This window comes from Psittacula echo (genome assembly GCF_963264785.1).
Source record: "Psittacula echo genome assembly, chromosome: 7".
Taxonomy (NCBI): Eukaryota; Metazoa; Chordata; class Aves; order Psittaciformes; family Psittacidae; genus Psittacula; species Psittacula echo.
In genome coordinates, this window is record NC_137740.1 from 41564433 (window position 1) to 41581725 (window position 17293).

At 37.5% G+C, this 17293-nt stretch overlaps 1 protein-coding gene across 5 annotated transcripts in view; it reads left to right on the forward strand.

Annotated features, from left to right (window-relative positions):
- The window catches only part of DLG1 (discs large MAGUK scaffold protein 1), a 169935-nt gene that overhangs the window by 49398 nt on the left and 103244 nt on the right, over positions 1-17293 (forward strand). For all 5 annotated transcript variants that reach the window (XM_080622304.1, XM_080622306.1, XM_080622305.1 and 2 more), the window contains exon 4: positions 14614-14778. In XM_080622304.1, coding sequence (XP_080478430.1) covers positions 14614-14778 — 165 coding nt within the window. The remainder of the gene's footprint in view (positions 1-14613; positions 14779-17293) is intronic.

A 17293-nucleotide genomic window follows, 5' to 3' on the forward strand; every position in this document is an offset into this window, starting at 1 on the left:
GGCATGTTCCAGTAGTGCTAAAATACTTTCAAAATATTGGAAGAAGTGGAAGAGATTCCACTCTGGGCCTTTTTAATTACAGAACATGACATGGCCTCATACCTGCCTTACAAAGCATGACTTCCTATAACTTCTCTGTCAAGGTGTGTTACCATTTTAATATATGCTGCTGTATAGCATTTTACTGTACTTTTCCCCCCTTTGATAGTATCTTTCTCATTACACACATTCTGCCTGTTGTTGCCTAGGCAACTTTACCCCCTCCCTGCTCCCCCTTCCTTTGATGGGGATTTCTTAATATTTATCCCCTTGCCTTCTACCTACTTCTGAGAAACTTGCAAATATCATCAAAGACTTCTATCCTTCCAGTCAATTTGGCTGAAATTAATCTATAGTGTTAGAACAACTAAGAGGCAGGGGCTGACAGATGAATGCTGATATCTTTGAAATATCTTTGAAATCACAGAACACAGAGGACCTCTATCCAGTGGTAATTGTCAGGAAGCTCTGTTTTTTTTTTGTTGAAGTTTTGCTTCTGAAAGCTCTTCAGTCTGTCATTATTTTGCAGCTGGTATTCTGAAGCATGATTATTTTTGCATATAGTGGGCATCATAACACAGACACCTCTGGGTTTGTTCTCTTGATTCTTTCTCTGTTTTGGACTGAAGGGAACTCCAAAAGCAAGTTTATAAAAATGCCCATAATGATGGTCACTCTGGGGAGGAGAGTATTCTTACCTGTTTTTTGGCTTGACGTAGCAAGGCGCATGAAGGACCTTGTCGGAGTCGTGTCCCAGATCTGTCTTATACTTACCAATGTAAGACTTGGTATAAACTGGGAGAAAAATCACAAACACCCACTGAAAAGTTTCTATTCGTAGGACTTGTTCTGGGATTAAATGCCATTGTGGGGCAATTTTTAGAAAACACAACTATTAATCAAATTCCTCTTCACTTCTTCTTAACACTTTGCCTTCCAACGTTAATGGGGTCGTGGTGTTCTTCAGGACTTTGGAAACTAAATACGTGGACAGCTGTATTTTTTGAGAGGTCGGTGATGATTATTTTCAGCACAGATGGATCAGGTTGGGCAGTGTAAATTTTGTTTGAGACCATTAGCTCCTTAAGAAGGGCAGATGCACATGAGCATTCTGAACTGGAAGTGCAACAGTGGCTGCTGGTTTAACTTCTGCAAACATACTCACTTGCCAGGCTGACAAAAAGGTGCTTCTAAGGAATGGATACATGGTAAAGATAGCCTTTAGAAGGGGAATTTTCAGCTCATGGTGTTTTCGGTAAATAAACCTGTTTGCCTGAAAGTACTGTGCAAACGATTTATCTGGCAATTTAGAAACATGCAGGAACAAGCAGTACATTTTTTGGCTGCTTTCTCAAAATTGGCTTTGGATGGTCATCTGATACTTCAGGGAGCAAGAACTGCGAAGCCAAAGAGAGCTAGCTACATGGGTGCTGATGGATGTAGTTTGCACCAGACATTGGTTGTTATGAAATGAGGGTTCAAATTTAATTTACTTTATAGAAAATGCTTATAAAATTACTAGTCCTTGAGTAAGGAATTCTTAACAGTCATTACATTACTGTTCTCTGCTAGAATGAGGTAATCCTAAACCAGTATCTAAGCTGATTTTCAGAGTTGAATTTTGGAATTCTCTGGTGTGCTCTTTCAGGACCATTCAGGCTAAGTTTCTGTGGAGCAGAGGTTAAAGTAAGTTTATTAGATTATGCTTTTCAGCATCCAAATTTTTTTATTTTTATTTTTTTATTGGGTTGTATTATGTATCCTGGAAGGATACCAGTTGGCTTCTGGGATAGGGGGACCTACGTTAGAGTCCCACCAGCTTGATGGGTGCCTGAGGTGACACTTAAGGGGATGTTGTTCTGTCTAAATAAATTTGAAGGTATAGCCTTTTCCCCTTCAGTTTGGCAGTCTGAACAGCTGGTACATTTGTCAAGTTAGACCTTCAGTTACTTATTTCATTAAAAGCTCTATGTCTTATTGCTTATGCGATTGCTGTTTCCTAACCTGTGTTGTATTAAGGATATGGATGGAACACATGTCAATGAAACTGGTACTATGTGTGTTTAGTAAAAAATAGCTGGCAAATGCCTAACAGAAGCATTAAGTTTCTGAAAGTGTTGTAGTGTGGTTTTCTGATGCCATATAGCTCTTGATTCTATCTTGATGCTTTGTACTGCGCGGGGAGACTTCAAGTCAGGAGCTTTCTTATTTTATGATAATAACAAAATTAGACTTGCTTATTGATTAAAGATCTTAACAATGTTGATATTTTTATTGTGCGTATGGGATCCATGCATAAAGATGGGTTCTTGCCAAGTAAACATTCAAGCCAAACTTGAAAAAAAGGTAATTCATCTCTTGTAGTGTTTTCATAAGGATGAAAACAGTCACTTTAACTGGCAACACATTTGAGTAAACATGAATTTTTAAACATTTTGACTTTGTTTCTTTAGATTGTTCTAGTTAAAACTGTCATGTTAACATTTGTATTATATCAGGTGCAAGAAGAAAATCTAGGTTGGTTATTTTTTTTTTTTTTTTTTTCCTATATTCAGTGAATACTGGTGTGTTCCTGACTGTACAGCAGCACTGGATAAAGCCTTGGCTCTGTGTTTATCTTGCAATCTCCCAATTTAAAAATTGTTGCCTTGTATAATCAGCATGGAAACCATGGGCTCTGACTTTAGGAGCTCAAGCTTGTATGTGGTAACACAAGATACAGACTGATAAATTGGAGGGAGTATCGATAGATAGTTAAGGAGTTAAAGCTGTATTCTTCTCATCAGAGACTTATTTTTTTTGTGGTAATAAATTAGTTTTTGGTTTTGAAATGTTAATCCAACCTTCAATTTGAATCAGAGCAGTAGTTAAATAAGTGGAAATGTCTCTTCAGAGCTCAAAAGGAGATTTCTAAATAATCTGTTGCTTATGTTTCTTTATATGTAACATACTATATTTTCATATTCCAGAAAGTTTTATGTTCACAACTGTGTATTTAAAGAGGCTTTGAGCACAAGTAATTGTTTTGAACAAGTGAAACCTTGGTTACAGTTGAATCTCTGAATTTAGTCAACAAAATATGTAAGAATATATTTTAATTTTACAATCTTAAATATTTGTATTTTTAATCTTGTGGACAGCAAGATATGTAAAAATTTCCATCTTCGTATAAAGATCAAGACAGTTATACAGTGTAACAAACTTATTTGTTTACAGTTGCAAGTATATGGCTGAAAGGTTCGGATGCTTTATCTAGTCTTCATCAACAATGTAGATGTAATTGCCTGAAGTTACTTAAGCTTTCTCTTCTTCATTGTATCTTACTGATGGAATCCTTTGTGGATATGTAGACTATATCTTCCTCTTATTGATTCTTCTGTGCCCATGGCACATTAGAGCTTATATTTTCTGCATTGCAAAAAGCCATTTCTGCAACATTCAAGAACTGCTTTTGGCTCTTTGACTTTATCTGTAGTCATGAAATTGCCGTGCATTTGTGCATTATTTTAGTGAGAAACAGTGAGTATTACAATGTGATTAGAGATATGGAAGCAAGATGGATTGTTGATCTGTGGTGCACTGAAAAGGTTGTTTTTGTGGGATGGGAACATTCTTGTGTTTGAGAAGAGGCAGTGATTTTTCACTGTGACTTTTCTTTCCCCTTGTGCATTTTTTTTCGTTTTTCCTGTGTGGTGGTAAGTTGTGCTCTGCCCTATTTCTTCAGGCAAGAGGCTGTCTACGGTGATGCCGAGTCAGCTCTAGGAAAATAAAGAAGTTCTAGGTTCTTCATCATTCTGTTCTACTTAGGGTTACCCTTGGATTTCAATATTCTTGCAAGAAAAACTTCACCTAATTTAGCTAAACAAAGAAGGAGTATTCTTTGTTGGTGGTGGTTTTTTATAGTCTTTGTTTCTTTTTCTGTGGTGTTGAAGCAGTGTTAAGAGATTTTTTTTTTTCCTTTGGTCCTGCCCCTATTGCTGTACTTGCATGCAGAAGATGACCTGCTGTGGGAAATGAGGTCTAAGACTATTTGGTGACAAACTGTAGGTCACAGCACACAGTGGAAAGAAAACTCTTCTTATTAGTATGGAAATGCTGTCCTCAGATATTCTACCAAGAAAGAGGTCCTCATGCAAATGAAGTTTATTTTGAGGTTTACTGTGGGCTGAGTTACACATTTTTCTCCAGACATCTTGCCTTAGTTTTGATTTTCATCAGTCTGCACATTTATATAAAGATGACTGTCTCAGTATAATTCATGAAGTTAATCATTTCTGAGCTGTAAGTGCGGATGCCAATTTTATACTACATTAAACTTTCTACCTCAAGGGGTGCTTATCAGGTAAACCAAATCAAGTAAAAGGGAGATGACAGAAGGCTGCTACAGATGTAAACTTAGGTGAACAGTCATGTCCTAAAGAGAGGGGGATCTAACAAGGATTCTCTGGAATTTTTTACAATACGATACAATTAAAAATAGAAGTGGTGGCTGCTATCATAGAATTATAGAATCAGCTAGGTTGGAAAAGACCTTTAAGATCATCGAGCCCAACCTTTACGCCAGAACTGCGTGGAAGCTTTTTGCAGAGGTTTATTAGGTCATGGTATAAGAGCAAAGAAATCACAGAGGATGTGGCTTTGATCACATTCTGTAATGTGATTTGTTAAAATACATAAATCCTGTGGGGACCCCTATATTTTTAAAAAAGGAAATGAAGTTTGAATCCTTACAGGGCTTGATTAAAAAAACCAAACCAAAACATTTAAAAAAGAATTTTATGTCTTAAACTTGCTACACACAACAAAGAACAAGGAATCTTAAGGAGGCCATGACCATATTTACCTCAGTTCTAAGGAAGAAAGCTTTTTTTCTTCAAACTTTTAAGTGCTCACATGTACACTGTGCTTGAGGTGCTATAGAAAGAACTCCTTATAATCAAATTGATGCCTGGTCCAGATTATGCATGATTTCTTAGAGATAACTGGGGAAAAAATAGCAGCTTCTGATTTCACTGTGTGGTGCAGTTGGGGAATATTCATGTATTTCTGTACCTGTTTCTTTATTGCTTTTGGTGTAGACCGTTAGGAGTTTTACTAGGCAGTTAAGAACATTTTTTTGACATGTGTCAAATAACCTTGAATTTTTAGTGTTTGCAATGAGGACTAAATATCCCATAGCCATTCACTTTGTGATCTGCTGACTCTTCCTTGAAAAAGCTATTGTAAACTGCAGATCAGCAAATTCCCTGCTGTTATGCTTACAACTTCGCTGGGTTTATCATTACCCACAGCTGATTTTTAAGGCGAGGTTTCACATGCTCATTGGTGCAGTGCGAAAGCACCTTGCAGGAAGCGTTGGGTTTCTCTCTCTCGGGCCGTGCAATGAGTCCCCTGCTGCAACATCTCGCCCCTCCCCTCAGCAGCCAGCACACACTGAGCATAGTGGCTCTGCTGGAGTCGCGCCTGTTTTCATGGAGGAGATAGCAGTCCTCGCACTGCAGCAGGTGGAGCTGCCTTGGATCTAACCCGGTGTGCTGGCTGAGCTGATCCCGGTGTTACTTTGGGCCGTGAGACAGTTGTCCCTTCAAGCTGGCGCTAATGTAATTAAATACAAAGCTGACTCGGGAATTTTAAACATGGACACGGGATTTTTTCTTTGCCTTTTTTTTAAGATCTGGTTTCTAACGTGAAGCAACATTTTTCCTGAAGGTTTCAACCTATTTCTGTAAAGGCTTATTTTTGAACACTATGGACCTAGATTAAATGTCAAAGACAGGGAGCAAGCAGCGCTTACAGAGGCATTTTTCTGGAATCTCAGTCACGGATCGATTGAAGTGCACAGGGTCTGAAAAAATGTCTCCTAGCATAAAAAACTTGGATTGTTTTTCTCCGATGCTATGCCACTGTAAAGTAGCATGTACCAACAACACAATATCTTTAATGTTTGGATGTAAGGTGGGTCTATAAAAGGACTTTCCTGAAAGTATGAGCTGCATTTAATGAATGATTGCCATTATGTCTAATGTAACTGTGCCTTAAATTTCTGGTTAAATAGTGTCTGTTTTGTGCCATGCCTTACTCGATTATCAGAGCTCTTGGTGGTTGTGACAGAAGTAGTGAATTATCATGCCTACTGCTTAAAGATCCCTTTGAACAACATTCTGAATTTACTGAATGCCGCATGTAAAATGTCGTCATTCTCCATTAATCAGCATTATTCATCATGTAATCAGTTTATTGCAGTTGTTTTCATGTTCTTCAGCTGTAGAGAATTAAATACACAGGAGACTTGCACTGAGATGCAGGGCTGGAAATGCCTCCTGACATCATATTGATGGAAGCAATTGTTAGTGGCAGGTTTGGGTTTAACAGTGCCCTTGGGAATGTAGTCGTTTTAGGACTACGTCAACTGTTTAGGGTTCAGAGTAATAAAACATATATAATTTGGTAATTCTCAGAATAGTAAACAGAATATATTCAGTATTATGACAAAAATGCATTTTTGTTTTTTTCCACCAGTAAAATTAACACGCAATGTGAAGGATGTGACAAGAAGGCCAAGTACTGGAAAGCCCCTGTGGAATTAAAGGGATATGTGTGTGAAGTTACTTGTGAGACAGTCAGAAATGTTTCTCTCTAAAACTTACTTTGGATATTCAGTGTTTCTAAGTAGTTGCTTGTTGTTTTTAACAAAAAATAATTGATCTAGATTTTATGAATTGGGAACAGTTGTGTGTGTGTGTGTACATGTATACATCCATGCGTACTTGTGGTGCATTTCTAGATAGATGTGTCTGTATTGCAAAATGTTGAATAAATGTCACCGAGGTGGGGAGGGAGGAGCCTAAATTTCTATGGATCTTTTGACAGTGTGAATGATTTATTATGAAACTTGAAGTTGAATGCTTTATTTCCCAGAGGGAAGAATTTACCTTGTCTGAATCTACTTATCTTTTATCTGTCTGAAGCATTTTTTCTGTTGCAAGTATGTATATATTTATTGATGCAATTTGGAAACTAATTGCTATAAAATTAAATTTCTTTCCTTCCTTTTATAGAACTGCATATCCCTTTTTTACTTGTAAGATATTCTCATGCTTAAATAATGAACTTGGGAAGAAAAGCAGAGAATGAAAGTGCTATCTTGGTTTTAATTTTGCCAGTTGAACTGCAGAAGAGTGATGCTGATCGCTTTAAGACCAAACTAAAAATATCCAGCAAATAATCCGGAATCCACTTTGGGCGTTTTATGTCGGATCTCAGCGATGGCGCCGTTTTTCTGCTGAACTCGCGCGGCAGCGGCTCTGTCTGTCCGAACGCGTTAGTGACTCCTTACCTTGCCCTGACCGGGCACGCCCGGCCCTGCGAAGTGGGCAGCCTGCGCGGGAAGTGCGCGGAGCTGCGCGGGGCTGCCCGCCGGAGGGCGCGCGGCCTGTGTCGGGGCGGGAGGAAGGGGGGGGTGTTAAGCACCTCGTACAAAACGCGGTCGGCAGAGTTATTAGTGTCTTTATTAGTGTCGTTTGGCTAAATGCTGGTAATACGTGTATCTTGAAAACCAACATAGCAGCTTTCCTGTACCTAAAGGCTCCGACGAGAAAACTGGAGAGGGACTTTTTCACAAGGGCATGTAGGGACAGGACAACAGGGAATGGCTTTAAACTGACAGGAGATTTAGGTTAGACATTCGGAAAAAATTCTTCACTGTGAAGGTGATGAGGCACTAGAACAGGCTGCCAAGAGCCCTGGCAGTGTTCAAGGCCAGGTTTGAAGGGGCTTTGAGAAACCTGGTCTTAGTGGAGGGTGTCTCTGCCCTTGACAGGGGGGTTGGAACTGGATTGTTTTTAAGGTCCCTTCCAGTCCAAACCATTCCATGGTTCTTGAGCACAGTTAATCTAGCAGTAATGTGTTTTAAGATACCTTAATTTATATATGCACAGGCTTTAATTTTCTTCAAATAGGCATATCCTCCTGTTAGTACAGGGTAGGCATTCTCTACTGTCTGAATCCCCAATGAACTGAAGGATTTATGTTCAAATAGTTGTGACTGCCAGTAGTGCAGAGAGATTTTTGCACTGGGCACTTGGTGATTTTTGAAGAAAAGTTGCAGGGTTGTATTGCACTAAAAATTTAATATCCTTATTCTCTGAGAAGATGGCTTTGAATACTGGAAGAGTCAGTATTTAAATGACAGTGTGAAACAGTAATACAGGTTTACCTGTTCAGTCCTTTAAAGACATCTCAAACAAGGAATCCTGTGAAGAACAGTGTTTTCTTTACTGTTTTTTTGACCACGTATGAAAAGAACATTTGAAATCTGACTGTTCCTTCTTTGGACTCTATTCTGGAACAGGTAAACTTCTTCATTGTAAATATTTCTGGTATTTTTGTAAATGTATATACATATCTTGAATTCTTGTGTTGTTTCTGGGTATCTGTGTGACATGAAGCATTACATAAACACATTTAACACTGTGCATTTTGACATAGGGTGGAACATTATGACCTAAATAAACACATTATGAGCAGTTTTGTTCTAGATACAGTGTCAGACTGAAGCTGTCCAAAGTGGGCTGAAATGCCTTATATTTTTGACTTGGTCCTGATTATTAAAAGACAACTCTGTGCTTTTATTTGAGGATGAAGCAGTTAGCTACTCTAAGTACCAAACTTGTGTTTAAAAAAATAAATCCCAAAAGAAAAAAAAATTCAGTTTATCATAACGTTGAGGCCTAAATTGAAAATTATACTGTAAGTCCTTTTCTGTGATCAGTGAAGTAGTTCAGAAAATACAGAAACATGTATCCTCATTTCTTTTGTTAGCCACAGACTTCCAGTTTTTCAGTGTGAGTTTTTCTTCACCTGCAAAGAGACTTCCTTTGATTTTCATAATTTTCCTGGTGTTTACAAAGCTTTTGAGTTAAGATCAGTTCTGGAGTAGTAAAGGTCAGTGCTTGGGAGGTATGGGGAGAACTGTGAGTGTTTAGATTTTGTTTATCTGCTTTGACATGCTGCATCCGAGTACTTTTTATGCTGAAGGTCATACTGTTTCCCAACTTCAGTTGCTGGAATGATCTTTTGAAGGGTCCTTTCAGATTTATTTTCACTTCTAGAGTGGAGCAGTGACTAAACAGGGAAAACAATGTAAACCTGGGGAGTCAGGTGTAAATAGTCTAAAGCCACTTTGGTTTTCATGCTACCTGTTAATATTACATCAGAGGGGGTCTGCCCCTATGAGCTTCTGTGTATTTATCAAATTCAAAAGATCATATTTACTTGTTGAAGTCCTCACTTAATCTCGTTCTAAACATGGGTTGGCCTTCTACAGGGAAAATCAAAACTTACCTGGGGACAGGCTATATAAATCAGGCTGCATGTTTTCCTGGGTTTTGTTTGTAGGTTTTGTAGTTTGAAGTATGCAGTAACTTATGAGTTGTATCATTGTGTAGGTAGGGTGGGTTAGAATCTGGAAGGTCAACTTGGTTTTAAGTTTAAAATTTTTTTTAGCATCCTTTTGCTCTTACATTAAAGCTGGTTTAGCACTGATTTTTTTATTTTGTGTGTGGAGATTATACATTACTGTGCTTTCAAATTTGTTTTCACTTAAGAACAGTAGATTGATATGTGTATCTAATATGAATTGGATTTTGATACACATCCCATTTTAAAGAGAACTCTAGTTACTGCTGCCTTGCGTTTTGTCTTTTAAGTTATCTGGTAGTTAAGACATTTTTCTGTAATAAATTTTGTGTGCTTGAACATGGCCTTCTGTATGGCTCGAATCTCTGGAATAGCAGCATTGCGTGCTGTTGTGGATATGGGTCACTAGCATGGGGCATAGGATTGTTTAAGTGTTCTGTAAATAATCTCCTTTCACTTCTGTTTCAGTGAGATTTCTCATTAGAGGATCTTAAAAAACCAACCAAACAAACCAACACCACCCCCTCAGTAACCCAGCCACAATTTAGTTATCTTTAGGGGGCAGATTATGTATGAATGTTTGAAATACCTTCCTTTTAAAATATAGGTAAGAGATGAGGCAGACTAAAGTGAACCTTTTCTTGAATGTTTTCTAAAGCTTTTCTGCACTTTTTCAGTGATCAAGTGATCTGTATTCTGAAAAGCAGTGCTATAAAATCTATGTAATCTGTAAAGTCTATAAAATCCTTGATCATCCTGCATTTTGCAGCTACTTTGTTCATCCTTATTTTTGTGTAACTCTTCTAGGCCTGTGAATTGAAGCAGGCAGGCTGTGGGTCTGATCAGTTAAAACAGTGAGTGATTTCACTCTTCTGAGTTTGACCCATCTTCTCCTCTCATGTAAACTAGCCCTGGTTTATTAAAGTAAATGAATTTTTTTTTTTTTTTGTAATTTTCACCAGTAACTAATTCAGTCCATAGTGTTTGGTGGCAGTTCAAAACTCATTGAAAGTATAATGTAGTGTTAAGAAATCTTTGTAACTATTTTCCATCAGAAGAGAAATGGTTTAAATTACTTTTGGCACGCCTGTATACCTGCAACTGAGTCCTTTAGGGCAGTATCTCTATCAGAAGTATGTGTTAAATGTTTAACACTTGATTACTTAGGACTTTAAAATATGATTATAAATTATACAGCAGTCCATAAAGCTTCTTCAAAATTAGTTAAGTTGCTTGGCTACCACCTGATTGAGTGCTGGTGAGCAGCCAAGGCAGTGTGTCTGCAAGTTCAGAGCTGCTTTGCCACACCTGGGAAGAAAAAAATACTTTCCCTTTAATCCGTTGCTTGTCTGGCTCTTCTAAACTGGTGTCTCTTTAGAGCCTGGATAGTGTGGATATTTGTGTTTTCATGCACTTTGTGTCCATGTCTTCTGTTTGCACTTTGAAACATTACCTGTAAGTATTTCAGCGTATTTTAAACATGAATTTTGGGTTTAGTAGTTTCAAGTAGGGAAATACTTTGCAAATAATAGGAAAATCAATCTTGAATATTACATCAAAATCCAGTTAGTTCACATTTATGATGTTTACTTGAAACACTTGTAGCCTTTGTTAGTGTCTAGTATGGGAGAGAATCCTTTACCACAGCATTTTTTAATTTTTGTCTAAATGTTGTACTGTTCTATTAAAGCTTTATACACACTATGTTGATATAGGCCCTGACACATTTTATAATGTAAACTTAGGTTTCCTTTTGAAATCTTAGTGAAATCTAGAGTCTTATTTACAGTCAGGCATGTCCAAATACCTGGACAAGGTAATCCTGTGCTGTTCTGTAAAGGAAGTTGATTTTGATTGACCTGTGACTTTGTTTTTGTTTGTTTGTTTGTTTTTCCTTAATAAAACTGGAATGATCCACATCTAGCTTTCCACATGGTCTTGTCTGAGATGATCTGGGAACTTAATCCACCCATGTTGCTGTATTTCATAGTCAAATCAAAGCTTGAGATCTGGCAGGGACATCTTGGCTCAGAAATCCAGCAAACTACTTCCTTCACCAGTGGAGCAGGCTCCTTTAGGCTAGCAAAATCCCTACTTCCTCTGGAGTTTCAAGGCATTTTCTGTGCTTCTTGAAGCTCTAATATTTTTACCTAATTTCCAATGTAATCTTACTTATGTTCCGATAATGTTCACTTGTATTTTTGGCCAACACTATTCTTTAAATGATAATTCTTCCCTGTTTCTGATGTTTAACATGGCTGTTCTAGGAGAGTTAATGTCAACTCCTTTTGGGGTTTTGTTTTGATTAGTTAAAAACAAGTCAGTCTCAGAAGACAGATGAATGGCTGAGGCTCAGTCTGAGGCTGAGTAATCTAGCATCTCACTGCTGCAGGGAAAGGAAAGAACTTTTACCTTCTGCTAGTAGTGAGCTATTAAGTTGGCTAAGTCATCTCATGAAACTCTGCTAAATATGTGAATAGTTAGGGCTTTTTGAGTAACTATTGCGATTTTCTGCAACTATTAGCATTCAGCTTTGGCATCCATGTAAGTGGAAGGTATGGAAGTGTTTGGAGGTAGGTTGGCTGTAATAACATAAGTCTTTAATGTTCTTGCTTTCCTCTTTGGGATTATTTCTTTTGCCTTGTCCTTCTCTGCTGATCATTGGTATTTTTAGAGAAAATATACTTGTATTCCTTCTGCTGCACAATTTCTAGTATTTCAAAAGCATAATTTCTCTCATATAGTAGAACTTAATCTCATATGGTCTCACCAGTGAAGGGTGAATTGAGTAGGGTGTGGATCAAGATTTTCTCAATTTTATTTTTTAAGTACAAAAATAAATCAGGATTACTGATTTACTTCAAAGATCTCTGACATCTCATCAGTTACTGTCTATAAGAAGCTGCGTCTTTAGGGTCTGAATGTGTGGCTGAGTGCAGGTTTGTGCTGCTGTTTTGGGGTTTGGAGACAGAGGTGTGCTGTAAGGCAGGCTGTGACTCGATAGAGTGCCATGGGTGATAGAAATGTAAACCTGCAAGTTGTTCCTTCTAAGTTAGTAAGGGAGCTTAGCTTATCTCCCAAGTAATCTTAGCGTTGGCAGAACAACGTGGTACAGGGAAGAAAAGAACAAAGAAATCCTTCCTCTTTCAGCACAAGTCACTTTATGACCACTTTAACACACCTGATCCATTGAACCACTTCTTTACTGGCAAAATTCCACAATATTGCTATACAATGGGTATAGCATATATACAATGAGACAGACTAGACTGATCCATATATAGCTCACTTCCAAAAGAGAGAAATCCCATCCTGGTTTCATCCCTCCTTTTGTGCTGCCTCTGGTGTGCTTTGAGTCCTGAATGAATTAGGGTCAGTAATCCAGTACAAGTCTAGCCCGTCAAAGGATGAGAAAACAGTAGGCACTTTTCTGCTGATGTGAGTGCTGGAACAAAAGAAAGGGAATGGGTATAGTGCTTTCCGCAGAGTTTGGGAGACCAGGAGGAATAAGATACTCCTGTTAGGAGTTTAGCTGTGCTGTTTGACCATGCTTAGAGATGGTTTTTTGCTAGGTAGACAAAAAATTAAGTCTTACTGTAAGACAAGCGCACAGACGTGGGTGAGCAGGAAATAAGCACAGGTTAAGCCTTACAGGAGCTGATAAATGATGAGTCACTTTAGACAGTTTCTTTGTAGTTTATCCTGTAGACTTTATGACACTGTAATATTGCAGAACTTTTCTGTGAAGAGCATGGATCTTTGTGGTAGCCTGAAATCGTACTTGCATGTAACTGTTAAAAGGGTTAGTTATTATACACTGTTTGTCAGGTACTGCCTTGGTGTAGTGTTCACATAATTATAGACAAATGGGTTACTTGCAATGATCCACTGGGTTATGGTGTAGAATTGGATTGCCAAGATGATGACTATTTCTGACTTAAACTGTAGTACATAGATCTCAGAATTGTGTTTAAAAAAAAAAAAAAAAAAAAAAAAAAAAAAAGCAACAAGGAAATGTCTTTTATCCTAAATATACTTTAATAATAGAATAGTTTTTTTCAGGTTTGAAACTACCACATCTTTAGAAGTTTTTTTAATGATGTGACATGCTTTCTCTGTAAGCTAGTAACAACCATGTATGTACTCCAGAGTCTAGTAGTATTGTGTGAAAGTCAGTGTGGTTATGTCGGGATGTATTTTAGGGACACAGTAAACTCTGCTGGAAAAAAAGTTCTAGGACTTCAGTTTTCAGCTTTGGTTTTAACTAGCAATAAAATGTGTGGACTGCTTGAAGTGCTTCAGAATTGGCAGAGACCACAAAGATGAACCTGGGGTGAAGTTTATGTTAAGTATGTTTGGAATTTGTGCCCTGTCAGCTCTGGAATTTGAGGATGCAGGATGAACAGTTAACTGCAGTCCAGAGAACAATTTAATGTTATGTATCCTCCTCATTTCATTATTACCCTTTTAGTAGGGATCTGCAGGTGTGGATATAGCACAGTCTGACTAGAACCCGTCCTTGGTAGTTAAGTAATAGGTTCTTTTGTATCTGTTTACATTTTGAAATTGAATGCAAATTACTAAGACTGCATAATGCTTTGTGGTTCTGTTTGAAGACTTGAGAGAGCTCAATCCGTCTAGTGGCAAACCCACATTTTATGTTTCATCATAAAGTTAGCAGTAATGAATTGCTGTATTGATACCTCAGTATAAAAGCTGAAACTCTTCAGCTGGGAGACAGTGCTTTTGGCAGATGTACTAAATTGGAAATATGGAAAGAGCTTTTGAGGCTGATAGTTTTTAAAAGCAGAAGAAGACAACGAATCCAGTTGGTAGTGAGAGTTTCTGCTATTAGTGAATAATCTAGTGTTAAAGAGTCTGTACAAAAAAACTTATAAAGGCAAAACTTCTTTGTAAAAAGCTTTGGGGACATGTTACTGTATGCAAATAGGCAAAAGACAATTAGGTAGCTTTATAGCTTGGTAGGTGAGACTAAAAAGGCTGGAATATTTTTGAACAAGATGAGTCTTTAAACTGAAAATACTAATTACACTTCTAAACAATAAAAAAGAACTATTTCTGACCTAGGTTTTCTGGATAATTTTTTCACATTTCTGTGGTGGACTGATCTTTTTTTTTATCCTTTTTTTTCTTCAGAAATACCGCTATCAGGATGAAGATACACCTCCACAGGAGCACAGCTCTCCACATATTACCAATGAGGTGACGGGTCCAGAGCTGGTTCATGTATCAGAGAAGAATCTGTCACAGATTGAGAATGTCCATGGGTTTGTTTCCCATTCTCATATTTCACCAGTAAAGGTAGGCATTTTTAAAGTTTAAGGGTGAACTCTTTTCATTCACTCTCCAGGAATATAATTTTGTAGGGAAGAACATGCATGAGATACACACCTCATTCTCTTACGGAACTGCTCTTCTGTAAAATTCACTGTGTAGACAATTAAAGCGTTTACTTAGTTGCACATGTCCTGACTAAACATGACTGATAGTAAAATGCCCAGATGACAATGTAAGTAACTTAAGGTCTTGGATGTAGTTTAGAGGGACAGTAGTTACTGCTGTAAGTTATGTTTTGGGTTTTCTGTCAGGATCCTGTAGAATCAATTCTGAGTTTTCTTCTTGTAAACATTTTAATTGAGGACCTGAGTGGAAAACGTAGTAAGCCAAGGATAATACATATCTCTGGAGATTTTCAGAATACAGCATCATTATACTCAAGACAGCTCTAGTAACTTCAAGATGGATTTAAAAAGAGCAAACTGCATGTAAGATTTTGAAGGGGGTTGTAGGAGGCAATTTTATTTACTGTCTTAATCACTTTCTGAATAGCGTAGTATTTTAGTGTGCCAGAAAATGCTGTTTTCTATAACACCTCTGAGTCTTTATGGCTTGTTTTCAAGAAAAAGTGGGGAAATGGTTTGATACCAGTGAGCATTTGGGCTTTAGAATGGTGAGATGGGCTTACTCTGTATTAAGCTTATAGCTTGGTGGTTTTATTCTTATGAATTGTTGGGGTGTGGTAGAATCCTTTGTGACTGAAATGGGCAGTGTGCTGCAACAAGTGCCACTATAATTTAAGAAAAATGTCATTTTGAACCTAGTTACATTCCAGATGTATTAATTTTTTTATTGTGAAGAGAAATCTGCTGAATGTATTAGCTCTGTAATTCACTTGTAAGGATTCCATAAAGGAACCAACTGCAGCAGGCGAGTGTGTTTAGCAGTTGTGATCCAGCTTTTCTAAGATTTTAAAAATGTATATGTTGGTATTGAACAGTTATTTATTTTTACTTTTAACTCCATAATGAACTCTTTGTGTTTCTATAGTCTTCAGGAGCTAAAATAGCTGGATTGTTTAAGTCCTAATGAAAAATCCTTCTGAAGTGAGCTCTGTTAACCTCTGAAGAGCCTTCTAAGAATGAGAGTTCTTAGAATTCTTCTAAGGATAAGGCAAACCTTTGATTTTTGAGAACAACTGGGATCTCAATCTTCTGTTGCCTATTAAAGTAGACACACAGTAACACACTTTTGTGTGTCTAGTTTCCTGAATTTATTGATATTCAGAAAGTAATACAACACATTTTGTGTGCAGCCATTAGAAATAAAAAAAAAAACCCTCTTGCCTCTGGGGGCTTAAGGTCAGCTCTGTTTATTCGTGAGCTCTTCCTAATTCATAGCACAGTTAGTGTTGTGTTTCAGAAAGCATAAAGTGATCAAAAGGGCAAAGAGGCAAACTGTCTGTAATAATCGATCACATATAACACACTTCACAATCTAGAAACTCATAGAAATAAAAAATAAAATTCTAGAATGGGCTTCTGAGACTGAAAATCAGTTTCTTGGAACTGACAAGGTATTACTTCATTGGACTTGTACAAAAAAATTGTACTTTTAATCATGTTTAAAGGGCTGCAATTACCTTGATTTCTTTCTGGCTGACTGGATCTCAGGGAAACCAAACTACTCAGAATAGTTCCTATGTTTTGACTTCGGATTATTTTTGCAAATAGACAACTACAGAAGTACAAAAGTAAGGATTTGATATTGGCAGTATTAATATTCCATGGAAGATTACTTAATTTCTTACTGTCTGTGATGTGAATGATCTGTACCTTACAGAGATCCTACCAGGGGTCTCCAAAAACAAGTGAGGCTTGTGTTTAAAGTGTTACATGAAACCCTGAATTACCTGTTCTAGTTGAGCTTCTTTCTCTAACTGTTGTAACTTTCTGTAAAGACACTGATGTAAAACCCAGACCAGTTTTACAGAAATCAGCATGGATGACTGTACTCTGCCTTACTCTGCTCAGATGTGATCTAAGTGGAATTTGTTTCTATTTTCTTGGGATATGTTGAATATACAACTCTGCTGCACTGTTCTAGAAGAAAGAAACCACCTCTCATTTAAACTGTTGTGGAAATAATGTTAAGCAGTGTGTAAATATAATTACAAAGTATGGCGAGGTCTTTTCAAAATACTGTGTATCTAAGGTCTCTGAGGAGGATTACTATTATCTTTCCGAAATGCGTAAGTGCTGGGAAATACCACTGGATAGGAAAGAATGTGTGTATGAGAAATACCACCGTGCAACTGATACTACCGTTTATTCCATACATCTGATTATTTTCAGGTGACTCCTCTTTTTATTATTTTTATTTTTATTTTATTAATTTCAAAGCAATCTGGTAGGACTGAAATTTCCCAGAGCTTTGCTCATCTGAAAACTGGGGTGGTGCTCCAGGCTTCAGTTGTTCACCAGCTTTTTGTGGAACTCTGAATTCTGATACAAAGTTGGCTGCTGGCTTGCTTCTCTTC